The sequence below is a fragment of the Muntiacus reevesi genome, chromosome 3, assembly GCF_963930625.1.
Source record: "Muntiacus reevesi chromosome 3, mMunRee1.1, whole genome shotgun sequence".
Taxonomy (NCBI): Eukaryota; Metazoa; Chordata; class Mammalia; order Artiodactyla; family Cervidae; genus Muntiacus; species Muntiacus reevesi.
In genome coordinates, this window is record NC_089251.1 from 107995128 (window position 1) to 108009565 (window position 14438).

Genomic DNA, 14438 nt, shown 5'->3' on the forward strand with positions numbered 1-14438 from the left:
GGTAGGAGGAGAATCAAGAGTGGTTTCTGCCCCGCGCCCTCAGAAAGGACTGAGACATCCCCGCACCACCTCTGCCTTCCCAAACCAGCCCCCCTTGGCGAGGCGCGGCCAGGCTGCTGGTGGGGAGGTTTATTTCTAGGTAAGCCGGCTCTCACCGGCACTTCAGAGTCCTCCTGGTGCCTGCCATCGATTTCTTTAACGAGTGCTCCAGATCCTCCCAGGTAGGGAAGTCTGAACCGAGCCCCGCCGTCCGTGTGGGCCCCTCCTCCCAGCCTTCTTCAGAGAGGGCGCTTTTGGAGCGGGTTCTCGCTTGGCCCTTCCCCAGCTCCACGGGGATCTCCCAGCCTGCCCGGAGCCCGGAGCTGACAACCGCTTCGCAGGGAGGCTTCTGGATGCCGCTGACGAATGGCGTTGGCCAGACCCGGGCGGGCCGCTCCCATTGGCTCCGGCGTCCCAGGGGAGGTGGCCTCCTTTGGCAGCCGCCCCAAAGCACACAGGTTCACACTCCCCTCGGCTCCCCCAGGAGCTCAAGAAGAGTCATTTGTGAGGCGGATGGGCCCGCGTAGGCCACATCAATTTATGTGTTTATTCAACAGAAACTTCTACTTGGCAGAAGTGGAAGGGAAGGATATTCCAGAGAGAGGGAGCAAAGGCCGGGGGAGGAGGGGGTGAACTATGAAAGGCCAGGCTGCATTCAGGTTGTTACCGAGTGTATGTGGAGCAGTAGCGACATGGAGATGCTTGTCGTTCATTCACTCACTTATGCATGCGTTCATTCATTTAATGAACATTGGTGAAGGCTTATTCTATCACGTGTTGATGATAACCATGATGGCGGTAGCCTCCGTTTACTCTTTTTTGTGTGTTAGTGGTTGTTGTTCAGTTGTCAAGATGTGTCCAACTCTTTCCGACCCAGTGGACTACAGCATGCCAGGCTTCTCTGTCCCCAAGTTCATGTCTGCTGAATCGGTGATGTCATCCAACCGTCTCATCCTCTGTCACCCTCTTTTCCTCCTGCCCTCAGTCTTTCCCAGCAATCAGGGTCTTTTCCAATGAGTCAGTTCTTTGCATGAAGTGGGCAAAGTATTGGAACTTCAGCTTCAGCATCAGTCCTTCCAATGAGTGTTCAGGGTTGATTTCCTTTAAGAGTAACTGTTTTGATCTCCTTTCTGTCCAAGTGACTCTCAAGAGTCTTCACCAGCACCACAGTTCGAAAGCATCAATTCTTCAGCGTTCTGCATTCTTTATGATCTAACTCTTGCATCCGTACATGACTACCGGAAAGACCAGAGGCTTGCTATGCTAAAAGCTTTGCCCATTTTTTCCTATTAAACTTCCACAGCCACTCTGTATGGTATATAGTGGTGTTATTCCACTTTAGAGGTGAGAACACTGAGGCTGAGAGGGCTTAATAAATGCACCCATGCCTCATTGGTCCACTGTGTAAGGCCTCAAATGAAGCGCTAGTGAATTTCATACTAAATTTCTTCCCATAATCCATCATTGCTTAATCTTTATTCAGATAATGGAACTTCAAAGAGAGAGAAAAAAGAGAGTGGGGAGAGGGAAGGAAACTGATGGCTCTAGGCAGCATCTCCAGTGTGCCAAGCACTGCCTGATCAGATTTTATCTTCACAACAACCCTGAAAATTGTCATTTATTGCTCCATTTTCCGGAATAGAAAACAGGGGCTCAGAGAAGTGAAGGGTTTTTCCCAAGACTATAATGCAAAGCAGTGGAAGAACTGGCATCTGAAATGACTTCCAGTCCCCAGTATGGCTCGGACAGTAAAGAATCTGTCTGCAATGCAGGAGACCCGGGATGGATCCCTAGGTCGGGAAGATCCTCTGGAGGAGGATATAGCAACCCACTCCAGTATTCTTGCCTGGGAAATTCCGCGGACAGAGGCGCCTGGCGGGCTATAGCCCATGGAATTGCAAAGAGTCGGACACAAATGAGCAACTAACGCACATACCAATCCCCTGCCCGGTCCTGTGTCTGGTTTTAGAGACGGGATCCACTCGGGTAGTGCCTCAGCTTCCCAAGGCAACTCTGCCTCTAGCAGTTTCCTCCCATCTACCTCACAGAATCAAAAACTTCTAGCCTCTCTTAAGTGGGGGACCCACCTAGTATGCAGAATCCAAGCCCTTTTTTCAAGCCTGAGCCCATCCCATGTTGGACAGCGGCACCTACTGGCCAAATCTGGTACTGCTCCCTAGATTCCACAAGTGAATAGTCTTTTAACAGTTTAATATTCATTCATTCATTCATTATGTCAGTACTTACGAGCACATACTGGGTGCCCAGCCTGAGGGTCCCAGAGATGAGCCAGACAAGATCTATGCCCCAGAGACCCCACAGGCTTTAGAGAAGACACGTTTATATCAGAACGCTGGGTAGGAGAGGAGACAGTGGACCTGCAGTCTCTGACTGGGACATTGGGGAGGGCTCCCAGGTTTCTTTGGTGGCTCAGCTGGTAAAGAATCCGCCTGCAAGGCAGGAGACCCCGGTTCAATTCCTGGGTCGGAAAGATCCCCTGGAGAAGGGATAGGCTGCCCACTCCAGTGTTCTTAGGCTTCCCTTTTGGCTCAGCTGGTAAAGAATCTGCCCGCGATGCGGGAGACCTGGGTTCAATCCCTGGATGGGGAAGATCCCCTGGAGAAGGGAAAGGCTACCCATTCCAGTATTCTGGCCTGGAGAATTCCGTGGACACAGTCCATGGGGTCATAAAAAGTCGGACACGACTGAGCGACTTTCACTTTCACTTTCCCCAGCCAAGGTAGTAACTGCTGAGTCTTGAATGATAGGTAAGAGAACTGCCAGACAAATGAGGAAAGTGTAGTTCAGATGGACAATAGCACTTGCAAATTTTCAGTGTCCAAGGAAGGTCAGATTGGCAAATAAAATACAGGACACCAGGTTACATTTGAATTTTCTTTTAATGTTTTGGTATACCTCAAAGAATGCACAGGACATACTTATACTAAACATTAGTCATTGTTTAGCTGAAATCCAGATTTAGCTGAGCATTCTGTTTTGTTTTGTTTTTCTAAATCTGGCAACCCCAGCAGGGAAAGGGGAAGCAGCTACATATGTCTGGAGCCTGGAGGACCCTGGGGATGTGGCAGCAGAGACCAGCAAAAGCCGAGTCATGGAAAGTCTAGAATTGGGGAAGGACTCTGCATGCAGGCCCCTGTGCCTGGTCCAGGGGATCAAAACACAGTCTCTTCCCTCCAGAACTTACAGTCAAGGGAGTGAGATAAGCCTGGGCCCAGAGCAATGGAACACAGCCGAAACCCCCTCCTGTGGCACCAACAGCAAGTGCTCCAGGGCTCAGAGGAGGGGAGACACATCTGGCTGGGAAATCAAGGAGGCTTCCTGGCGGGGGGGGGGGGGGGGGCAGGCAATCTGGTGTGGGTAAAGAGACTTCCTATCTGCTGCTGCTCCCACATCCCAAGCTTTTTCGTACCTCCTTGCCTTTGTAACTACCGCTCCTTTCCAGGACCACCCTCCCCCTTCTTTGCCTGGGTGACTTGTATTTATTAAGATTCCACTTCAGTTCCCCCCACTCGTCAAGACTCTTTCCATGGTTTCATCTGCTATCCCCCACCCAGGCCAGGCCACACGCCCTTGGTCTCACTGTGCTAACCCTACCCGTGTAAGCCTTTCATACGTATCAATTCATTTCTTTCTCTAAACAATCCTTTGAGGTAGCTATTATGATTATCCTCCCCGTAATACAGATGAAGTAAAGGAGGCAGAGAGAAGTTAAGAACCTTGCCCAAGATCACAAAAGTCACAGAGTCAGGATTTGAACCCAGAAAGTCTGGCTCCAGTTCATTGTTTTAACTTCTATACTGTAAGAACACTGTAATTACAGTGTAGCTGTATAATTACATAATAGGATAGTAGCTACAATTATTATCTATAATAACATTGCCCACACTGAATTTGTTGCATGAACGTTTTTAAGGGCTCTGTGTACCCAGACATATACATGACTAATCTGTACACTCAGGCACACATTTTTCTACATAAAGGTTCATAGCTTTTCATTAGTTTCTCAAAGAGGTTCATGATCCTCCAAGTGTTAAGACCTCCACACCATTTGCTTTACTAAACTGACCTCCCCAAGGAGGCCAGGGCTTGTGCTTTACCCACTGGGGGCCCCTAGTACCCAACTCAGGGTCTAGTGCAAAGCGGGCATGCGGGGAGGGTTTTCTGGGGAGCTGACAGATGCCTGAACAAGCGCCATCTAGCCTGGTGAACATCTGCCTCAGCTCAAGCACTTCTCCATTCCCAGTGCACCAGCTGGATCCTTGTCTAGTCCCAGACGCCTCAGGTCACCCTGGGCAGTGCTCAGATCAGAACTGGCATTCTGCATCTTTCAAAGGAGGGGACATCATCAGGTCCTGGGTATCCAAAGGCATGCATATGTGAGGTGGTTCCATGCAGGAACCTGGTTTTGACTCCTAAGGCAGCCACCAACTGATATATGTGACCCTGAGCATCATTTCCCCTTTCTGGGTCTTAATTCTTGCCTCACTCAAATATGCTGAGGCTGAATGGGGGTCCTTCCACTTAATCCATTGAGGCATGGGGCAAAGAGGGGGATGCAGAAGTGAATAAGGTGGACCCTCTCCCCGCTGTCTCTAAGAACTCACAGCCTCATCTTCAGGGTCTGCACACGGTGGCCACTCAGTCTATGTGTATTAGTCAGCTATTAATGAGATGATGCTGCAGAACAAACAGTTCCAACAATCCAGTGACTTACAAGAAGTGGCTGTTTTTCCTGCTCATAGGTTTTTGTCTTTGGGTCAACTGAGGTGGGGCTGTTTCAGCCTAGGAGTTAGGTCAAGGTCCTCTTCACGTGTTTCCCCTTCTGGAACAAGCGGTTACCCAAGTTAAGCCTCACCATGACAGATGGCAGAAGCCCAGGAGACCGAGTCAAATCAACAAGTGCCTGTAAGGTCCCAACTTGCATTACATCCTCTAGCATATTCCAGCAGTCAAACCAAGTCACAGGAACAAACTCACCATCTGTGAGGCAAAGAAATACATTCTTCCTTCTTTTGTGGGAAGTGTTGCAAATCATATGCCAAAGATGCAGGTATGTCTTTCTGTTATAGGGAAGGAGTGAAGAATTTGGAACCCCAGAATTTGTCCAGTAACCAGACCTGCCCCAAGCGGCAGGAGGAGGTGGTGGACTCTGGGCACAGCCTCACTAACTGTTTTCTCTGTTCCTCGGCAGGAGCTGAGTGAGTACAACGCCACAGCCATAAAGAGCCCCACCAACACGGTCACTGTGCAGGGCCTCAAAGCCGGCGCCATCTATGTCTTCCAGGTGCGGGCACGCACCGTGGCAGGCTACGGGCGCTACAGCGGCAAGATGTATTTCCAGACCATGACCGAAGGTGAGCGGGGGCCAGAGCGCGGGAGGAGGGCGTTGACTCTACAAACAGAGCAAGGACCACCGCTTCTGTAAAGTGCCTTTGTGCAGATTAGAAAAGGCTCCGTCCCCCTTCTAGATATCAATTCTCCCCCCATCCTGGGTGAGAACCTCCGTGCACTGTGCAAACTGCACAGCCACATTTGCAGGCATTGTTTCTGTGGCCCAGAAAGGATATGGACTCCTCTGTTACCCTCATGTCCTTTCCCAAGATCCCTGGGAGCCCAGCCCCAACTTGCAAAGCTACTCTGAGCAAGCCACTTCCATTCCCTGGTCCAGTTTCTTCTCATCTATAAAAATCAAAGTGTTATATTCCATCTGAGAGAGCAAACGTATCTTAGCCATACATCACTCCAATGACATGCAGTCGGATTGAGAAGAATTCTGAAGCGACATCGGAACTCAACAGGGAGAAGTGCTGGGCTGGATTAGTAATGTCTCCCCTGAAGTTGCAGCCCATGTGCTTTGTGCGTCTGAGTCTGGGACCACATGGTCTCTAAGCACCCTTCCTGCTCCAGTAATCGTTGAGAAGCCGTATAGTTAAAGAATGCAGGTTCTAATGCCTGACAGATGGAAATTACGGTGCTGATTCAGCTCTAGCTGTGTGGTCCTGAGTAATTCATCTTGCATCTCTGAGCCTCCATTTTCCCATTTATAAATGGGAATGATAACAGCTAACCCATTATCATCATCATCATGAAACTAGTGTCAGGAAGCGGGTAAATGTACAGGCCCTAGCATAGGGTTGGCATTCCGTCTCACTTGGTTAGTGCGCACCAAATAGAGTTAAGGTCATAATTTTCATTGCTGTGAGTCTGGGGGCCTTTTCCCCAACCAGCCAAACTCCAGAGCAGAATATTTATGACCAGACTGCAGCATCCCTTCTTAGCACCTGCTTCAACCACTGGACAGAAGCCTCAGTCTTTGCTGAGTTAAACATTTCAGGGGGCCCCTGGACCCCTGAATTCTTGTCTTATCACAAAAATCCTCCCCTATAGCTCCACCACCATTTCTAGTACTCAGCTCCTCTGTAAAATCCCCCTTCCTCATGGCCAGGGTTTTTCACCTCTCTAGCTCCTCTTGTGTATTGGTTGAGGGTCATTGACCTGGGGGCTGGGGAACCATCCCAAGATCTTTATTAATTCAACACATATGTGCTTGTGATAAGGACCCAGAAATGACCTAGTCCCTGACTTCAGCAAGCTCCTGCCTGGGCATGGAGGCAATGAGAAGTAGTAAAAATAAAACATTAAATAATGAAGATCTTGATGCCATTGAGATTGCACTGAGGGGTTTCCAAGAGCCGGGGCCAATGCTGAGTGCATTTTACACATTATCTCGTTTGAGCCCATGGCCTTGGGTTAAACAGACCTGGGTTCAAATGTTGGCACTGGCCACTGTTTAACTGTGTAAACTTGGGCAAGTCACGATTTTCCTAAGCCTCAGTTTTCTAATTTGATAAATGGGATAATTATAGGTAGTACATCATAGAACTGTTCCGAAAATCACACAAGGTACATACCTACCCATGGTAGCCTCTTGAAACACTTAAAAACAATAATAGTTAATATTTACTGAGTACTTACTATGTTCTACAAATTACTCTAAGTGGGCTTTTTATCCTTTTTTTTAAATGTGTTTATTTATTTTGGGCTGGGTCTTTGTTGGTGCATTCGGGATTTCTCTAGTTGCAGTGAGCTGGTGGCTACTCTTTATTGCTGTGTGCGGGCTTCTCACCGCAGTGGCTTCTCCAGTTGTGGAGCACGATCTCTAGAGTGTGCAGGCTCAGGAGTGCTGGTACACAGGCTTAGCTGCCCCGTGGCATGTGGGATCTCCCCACACCAGGGATCAAACCCATGTCCCCTGCATTGGCAGGCACATTCTTTACCGCTGGACCACCAGGGAAGTCCCACTCTAAGTGTTTTACACAAAAATCCTATGATGGGAGCTATTATCCTCCGCACTTTCAGTTCAGTTCAATTCAGTCACTCAGTCATGTCCGACTCTCTGCGACCCCATGGACTGCAGCACTCCAGGCTTCCCTGTCCATCACCAACTCCCAGAGCTTACTCAAATTTATGTCCGTTGAGTTGGTGATGCCATCCAACCATCTCATCCTCTGTCGTCCCCTTCTCCTCCCGCCTTCAATCAGCATCAGGGTCTTTTCCAACAAGTCAGCTCTTCACATCAGGTGGCCAAAGTATTGGAGTTTCAGCTTCCGCATCAGTCCTTCCAATGAATATTCAGGACTAATTTCCTTTAGGATGGACTGGTTGGATCTCCTTGCAGTCCAAAGGACTCTCAAGAGTCTTCTCCAACACCACAATTCAAAAGCATCAATTCTTCGGCACTCAGCTTTCTTTATAGCCCAACTCTCACATCCATACATAACTACTGGAAAAACCATAGCTTTGACTACTTTATAGGTGAGGAAACTGAGCCACAGAGATAAGTCACTTTACCAGAGATCACACAGATAGTAAATGGCACCATTGGGAGTGAAACCCAAGGAGTTTGGCTTGAGAGGCTGAGTTTTGCCCTGCCTCTGTATATGTATCAGCCTATTATTATTATTGATTTGCATATCTACATTGAGATGTAGGCATTACTATGCCCATTTTATGGATGAGAAGTTGAGTGTCAGAGCAGCTCATGGATTTGTCCAAGGTTACTTGTGAGGGAGTAACAGCCAGTTCTCCACCCGATGCTCGTCTGGAGAGGCAGAGAGTCTAGGGCTCCCAGGAGACCCGGGGCAGCGGGGATGCAGGGGGTTATGACCCCCTGAGCCAGGCTGAGACCAGTGCGCTGTGCTTCCTCTCCAGCCGAGTACCAGACCAGCATCCAGGAGAAGCTGCCACTCATCATTGGCTCCTCGGCGGCCGGCCTGGTCTTCCTCATCGCCGTGGTTGTCATCGCCATTGTGTGTAACAGGTGGGTGGTGTCCCCCTGCCTGGGCCAGGCCTGCGTTCCCAGAGGGCTGTCCATCCATTCTGCCATCCCTGAACAGGGCCTGTGACCAGAGGGGGCAGGAGGGGCTCGGGGAGGCCCGGAGACCCCCAAGTGGCCTCCCACCGCCTAAACGGCCACAGCTGGCAGCCCATCCCTTTGGTCAGGTGTTGCCCTGGACAAGTCCGCGCTCCACGGAGGTGGCTCCCCGAGACGCTAACACTTCAGTGCAGAGACAGCTCAGAACAGTGGGCGGGAAAGACTGCACGATGCAGGAAGCCAGGGGACCGGGGGGAGGGTTCAGATCGCCCCCACTTTCTGCTCTAGCGAAAGCCCCTTCGTGAACAGGGCCAGAAGCAGGCTGAGGAGCTCAGCTGGCTGAGGTGACTGGAAAGAGAGGGACATAGACGGGACGAGGTGGGGAAAAGGGCATCCAAGTGACTGGCACAGCAGGTGCAAAGGCAAGCAGTGGGACTGGTTCCTGGACTTCTGCTGGACTTAATGGAAAGACTGTCCCTTCTTCCTTAGAGCTTTCTACTTTATTTATTTTTGGCCACACTGCACGGCCTGCAGGATCTTATTTCCCCAACCAGGGCTCGAACCTGTGCCTCCCGCAGGTGGAAGGGCAGAGTTCTAACCACTGGACCACCAGGGAAGTCCCAAGAGCTTCCCGCTTTAGAACAGACTAGGTCTTAAGGTCAGATGGACAGAAGCCTCTGGATTTCTGGGACCAGGGGCCACCACCAGAGATGCCTTTGCTCTTTGAAAGGGTCTTGGCTGGAGAGGAGACAGGGGAAACAGTGAGCCTAGACTTGAAGCTGGAGAAGTGGGAAGGGCTGGGGGCAAGGGGAACCACGGAGGGTGAGGCTGCTAGGCGAGGGGCTGGCAGGGAGTCCTCTGGCAAGGAGATGGTTTCCAGGGCCTGCCCACCCTCTCCCTATCACTTGCTGTGGCTCCCACCTCCCCGGGCGCCTTCAGGTGGCTCCAGCCCTTTGCTCTTGTTCCAGAAGACGGGGGTTTGAACGTGCTGACTCGGAGTACACAGATAAGCTGCAACACTACACCAGCGGCCACAGTACGTATGCCCCGGAGGGGCTGGCACCCTGGGACCCCCCGTTGTCAGCTCCCCAGCAACCCCTCCAGCCTCCTTTCTTTGTCTGCCTCCTCCCTTGCTGCCGTCAGACTGAACGTTGAGCTGTTCCCTGAGCGTGGACATGCTGTTCCTTCGGCCGGGCGCACTCTCCCCACTTGCCCTGGCTAGCTCACTCTCAGGCTTCATCCTGTACAAGACCCTCGGGGAAGCTTTCCGTGATCCCCCCTCTACCCTGGGTGCACAGCGCCCCCTACCGGGCTGCATGGTGAAGGTCGTCTCCCTGTCCCTCCACCATCACAGCGGGGGCACCTGGGGACCTGAAATCGTGCCTGGACAGCCACCACCGCCTCCCTGGTGTTAGCTGGCTGCCCAGCGCACTGAACAGATTGGCAGAATAAATATCGGGTATCCCAAAGTGTTCGTTCGGGTTTTTTCATAAATGCTATAGAAAATGAAACTTTTGGCCAACGCAATGCATGATCTGAGTGAGACGATGAGGACCCCAGGCTCTGACCATGGAGGGGAGAGAAGGGAGCCGGGAGGCCCATTCTTGTGCCGCCCCATGACTCCTTGGCTGCCCCTTCTCCACCACCCCCCACCACGGTGCCCCCATTTAATTCACCGTCCCATGCCACCTTTGGCCAGGGCTGGGGGCACATGTGCCAGACACACCCAGAGCAGATGTCTCCCCCCGGGGGCGCCAAGCAGAGAGAAGAACAGAGCATAGATTCCTCTCCGTCTGACCTTGGCAGAACCAACCATCTGTGTGGGGGAGGGGAGATGTGGGTCCTCACTTTGGCTCACTTGGCAAACGGGAATTCCAAGTGGGTCCCCTGTAGGCTCTCAAGCTGTCCTCAGTGGGGTACCCCAGGGCTTCTCAGATGGTCCCCAGTGAGGGGGTCATCCGCGCATCCCTTCAGTTGTCACGTACTTTTTGTGGCCCGTTACGAACGTCAGGCTCTGCTCCAGGTGCTGGGGACGCGCAAGTAAACAAACCCCATATCCCTGCCCTGGTGGAACTTACATTCTAGTGGGAGGGACAGTAAAACGGTTGCATTTAGAGTGGATAAACAACAAGGGCCCCATGGATCGGGCAGGGAACTATACTCAATATCCTGTGATACACCATAGTGGAAAAGAATATAAAAAAAGAATGTATATATGTGTAAAAATGAGCCACTTTGCCGTACAGCAGAGATTGGCCCAACACGGTAAATCAACTATACTTCAAAAAAATAAGTGAGAAGTATTTTTTAAATAAATGCAAAATATTGATAAACTTTAAAAAATAGGGTTTACATTTTCTGCAACATTAAAAGAATTCTGGAGATTGGTTGTACATCAGTATGACTGTACTTAATACTACTGAACTGCAGGTTTTGAAATGGTTAAAATTATGCAGTTTATATTATGCATATTTTACCACAATTTTTTAAAAGAATATAAAAAATCCTAGGAAATTTTTTAAAGATACATGCAATAAATGAGCAAAGTGTATGGTATATCAGAAAATGAAAGTGCTGTGGGAAAAAGCAAGGTAGAAAAGGGTGATTCAGAGCTGCAGGGGTTCAGTTTCAGTTCAGTTGCTCAGTCGTGTCCGACTCTTTGCGATCCCATTGACTGCAGCACGCCAGGCTTCTCTGTCCATCTCCAACTCTCAGAGCTTGCTCAAATTCATGTCCATTGAGTTGGTGATGCCATCCAACCATCTCATCCTCTGTTGTCCCCTTCTCCACCTGCCCTCAATCTTTCCCAGCATCAGGGTCTTTTCCAATGAGTCAGTTCTTCACATCAGGTGACCAAAGTGTTGGAGCTTCAGCTTCAGCATCAGTCCTTCCAATGAATATTCAAGACTGATTTCTTTTAAGATTGACTGGTTTGATCTCCTTGAAGTCCAAGTGATTCTCAAGAGTCTTCTCTAACACTACAGTTCAAAAGCATCAATTCTTCAGTGCTCAGCTTTCTTTATAGTCCAGCTCTCACATCCATACATGACTACTGGAAAAACCATAGCCTTGACTAGACAGACCTTTTTTGGCAAAGTAATGTCTCTGCTTTTTAATATGCTGTCTAGGTTGGTCATAACTTTCCTTCCAAGGAGCAAGTGTCTTTTAGTTTCATGGCTACAGTCACCATCTGCAGTGATTTTGAAGCCCAAAAAAGTAGTCTCTCACTGTTTCCATTTTTTCCCTATCTATTTGCCATGAAGGGATGGGACCAGATGCCATGATCTTTCTTTTCTGAATGTTGAATTTTAAGCCAACTTTTTCTCTTTCCTCTTTCCCTTTCATCAAGAGGCTCTTTAGTTCTTCTTCACTTCTTCATTTTGCAATGCCAAAGAATGTTCAAACTACCACACAATTGTACTCATCTCACACCCCAGCAAAGTAATGCTCAGAGTTCTCCAAGCAGGGGTTAGAGCAGCGTTTTAAATGTTAGTTTGGGAACACTGCGCTGGGTCTTTGTTGCTGTGCACCGGCTTTCTCTAGTTGCCAAGAGAGGGGCGACTCCCCAGGTATGGTGTGTGGGCTCTAGGTCTCGAGGGCTTCAGTAGTTGCAGCACGTGGGCTCCGCAGTTGTGGCACATGGGCTTACTTGCCCTGGGGCATGTGGAATCTTCTTGGGCTAGGAATCGAACCTGTGTCCCCTGCAACGGCAGGCGGATTCTTAACCACTGGTCTACCAGGGAAGTCCCAGAGCTATGTTTTTAAACAGGGTAGAAGGAGTTGGCCTCACTAAGAGGCTTCCTTTGAACTAAGGTGCAGAGGAGCTGGGGGATTGAGATGTGTAGAACCTGAGGGAAGAGCATCTCAGACAGAAGGACCAGCCTGTGCAAAAACCCTGAGGCCAGAACATGCCTGGCAGGTTCAGGAACAGGCAGGAGGCCGATGTGGCTGGAACAGAGTGAGGGGTCAGGAGCGGGACGTGTGAGTGGCCACAACATGCAGATTCTTGTCAACCAGCATAGGGCCTTGCGGGGTTTTTGTTTGTTTGGGCTGCACTGGGCTTGCGGGCTTTCTCTAGCTGTGGCAAGTGGAGGCTACTCTCTAGTTGTGGTGCGTGGGCTTCTCCTTGCATCACTGCACTTCTCTTACTGCGGAGCGTGGGCTCTTGGGCTCAGTCGTGGCGCACAAGCAGAGTTGCCCTGCGGCATATGGAATCTTCCCGGACCAGGGATTGAACACGTATCCCCTGCAATGGCAGGTAGAGTCTTAACAGGCCTTGGTTTTTATTCTGAGTGAAATGAGAAGCCTCTGGAAGGGTCTAAGCAAAAGGCAGACATGCTCGGAGTTCCGGTTTTCACACGTACGGTTTTCTCTGGATGCCCTGGGGAACACGGACTGGTCGGTGCCTGGCAGGGACGGAGCGGGGACTGGGAGGTGGCTGTTAGGATAATGCAGGGCAGATGGGATGGTGGCTGAACCAGGGTGGCAGCGGGGCAAGTGGGGGGAAGGGGTGATTTCAGACACACTTTGAAAGTAGAGCCACTGGATTCGCTGCAGCACTAGATACAGGGTATACGATAAAGAGCGGAGTCAAGGCGTTCTTGATGTTAAGCCTCTGTGAGTGTGTGTGTGTGTGTGTGTGTGTGCACGTGTGTGTGTGTGTGCAGGTGCACGCACACTTTGCTCAGTCGTGTCCAACTCTTTGCAACCCCATGCACTGTAGCCCACCAGTCTCCTCTGTCCATGGAATTTTTCAGACAAGAATATTGGCGTGGGTAGCCATTTCCTGCTCTAGGGGATCTTCCCAAGCCAGGGATCAAACCTGTGTCTCTTACGTCTCCTGCACTTGTAGGCAGATTCTTTACCACTGAGCCGCCTGGGGAAGACTTCCTCCTCTGGGGAAGACTTAATTTGAAGTAAAAGTTCTTTGAGCTTAAAAATCATTTTTAGACATCAATGTAAAAATAATTAAACCACTAAAATTTCCAGAAGACAATTTAGGTAACTATTTAATTGATACGTGGAGGGAAAAGCACTTTCTAAGCACAAAAGCAATGAGAGGATCATAAGACAAAAGTGGACAAATTTAACTACACAGAAATAAAAATCCACCTGTATGTTAAAAATAAAACTCATAAATTCCATCGCCCCATCCTATGCCCCAAGTAATGAAATCATGATGGTAGATATAGCTAAACATATTGTGTTCTATGGGCCAAGAGCTACTTTAATGCTCAACGTGTATTTCCTCATTTAATCCTGATAACTTCCCACTTTGAATATGAGGAAACCAGGGCACAGAGAGTTCCCACAGTTGTGCAGGGCAAACACTGGTGTACAAACGCAATCTTGGCCACGCTCTGAGTGAGACAGGCTCACGCCCTCCATCACCTGGAGCCCTTCAGGAGCATCACTATTTAGAGCAGCAAGTCAGTAACAAGGGAACAGGTGGCAGCGGGGATTTATTTTAAAAATAGACTCCGGAATAGAACAGGTTGCTCATAAATCAACACATTCTCAAGCTCATGCTCCTACTCCCTGCATCTGAGCAGGATTTTGTTGTTTTGTTTTTTTTCTCAAAACACTGCCAGCCCCGTGATCACATATCCACCAGTAACCCTGTGTGGCTGGGACAGAGGAGGAAGCTGAGGCCTGGGTATGTGTGTGACTGACCCAAGGTCACCCTCATGAGCTCATGTTTTCCATTGTCCAGCAAATGCTGAACGAATGCTGACATCTAAGATGCACGGATGTGGAGCCAGAGGGACGCACCGGGTTTCTCAACCCTTCTTTGCTACTGGCCAGGTCGGTGACCTTGGAGAAGTCATCGGAAGCTCAGGAAGAACCACTCTGAGCCCTGGCATCCTTATGTGGGAAGTAGCATGAATAAGGCTTCTTTCACAGAGTTATGAGGGTTAAATGAATTAATAGATGTTAAAGTGCTTTGCAATAGTAATATTTAATAATAGCCAACTCTTCATGATAACAATTAATAATTATTCAG

The 14438-nt window shown here is 49.7% G+C and overlaps 1 protein-coding gene across 1 annotated transcript in view; it reads left to right on the forward strand.

Annotated features, from left to right (window-relative positions):
• EPHB2 (EPH receptor B2) overlaps positions 1-14438 on the forward strand; it is a 210819-nt gene that overhangs the window by 180104 nt on the left and 16277 nt on the right. The window contains exons 7-9 of the mRNA XM_065927512.1: positions 5252-5414; positions 8272-8380; positions 9406-9470. Of these exons, the coding sequence (XP_065783584.1) occupies positions 5252-5414; positions 8272-8380; positions 9406-9470 (337 nt within the window). The remainder of the gene's footprint in view (positions 1-5251; positions 5415-8271; positions 8381-9405; positions 9471-14438) is intronic.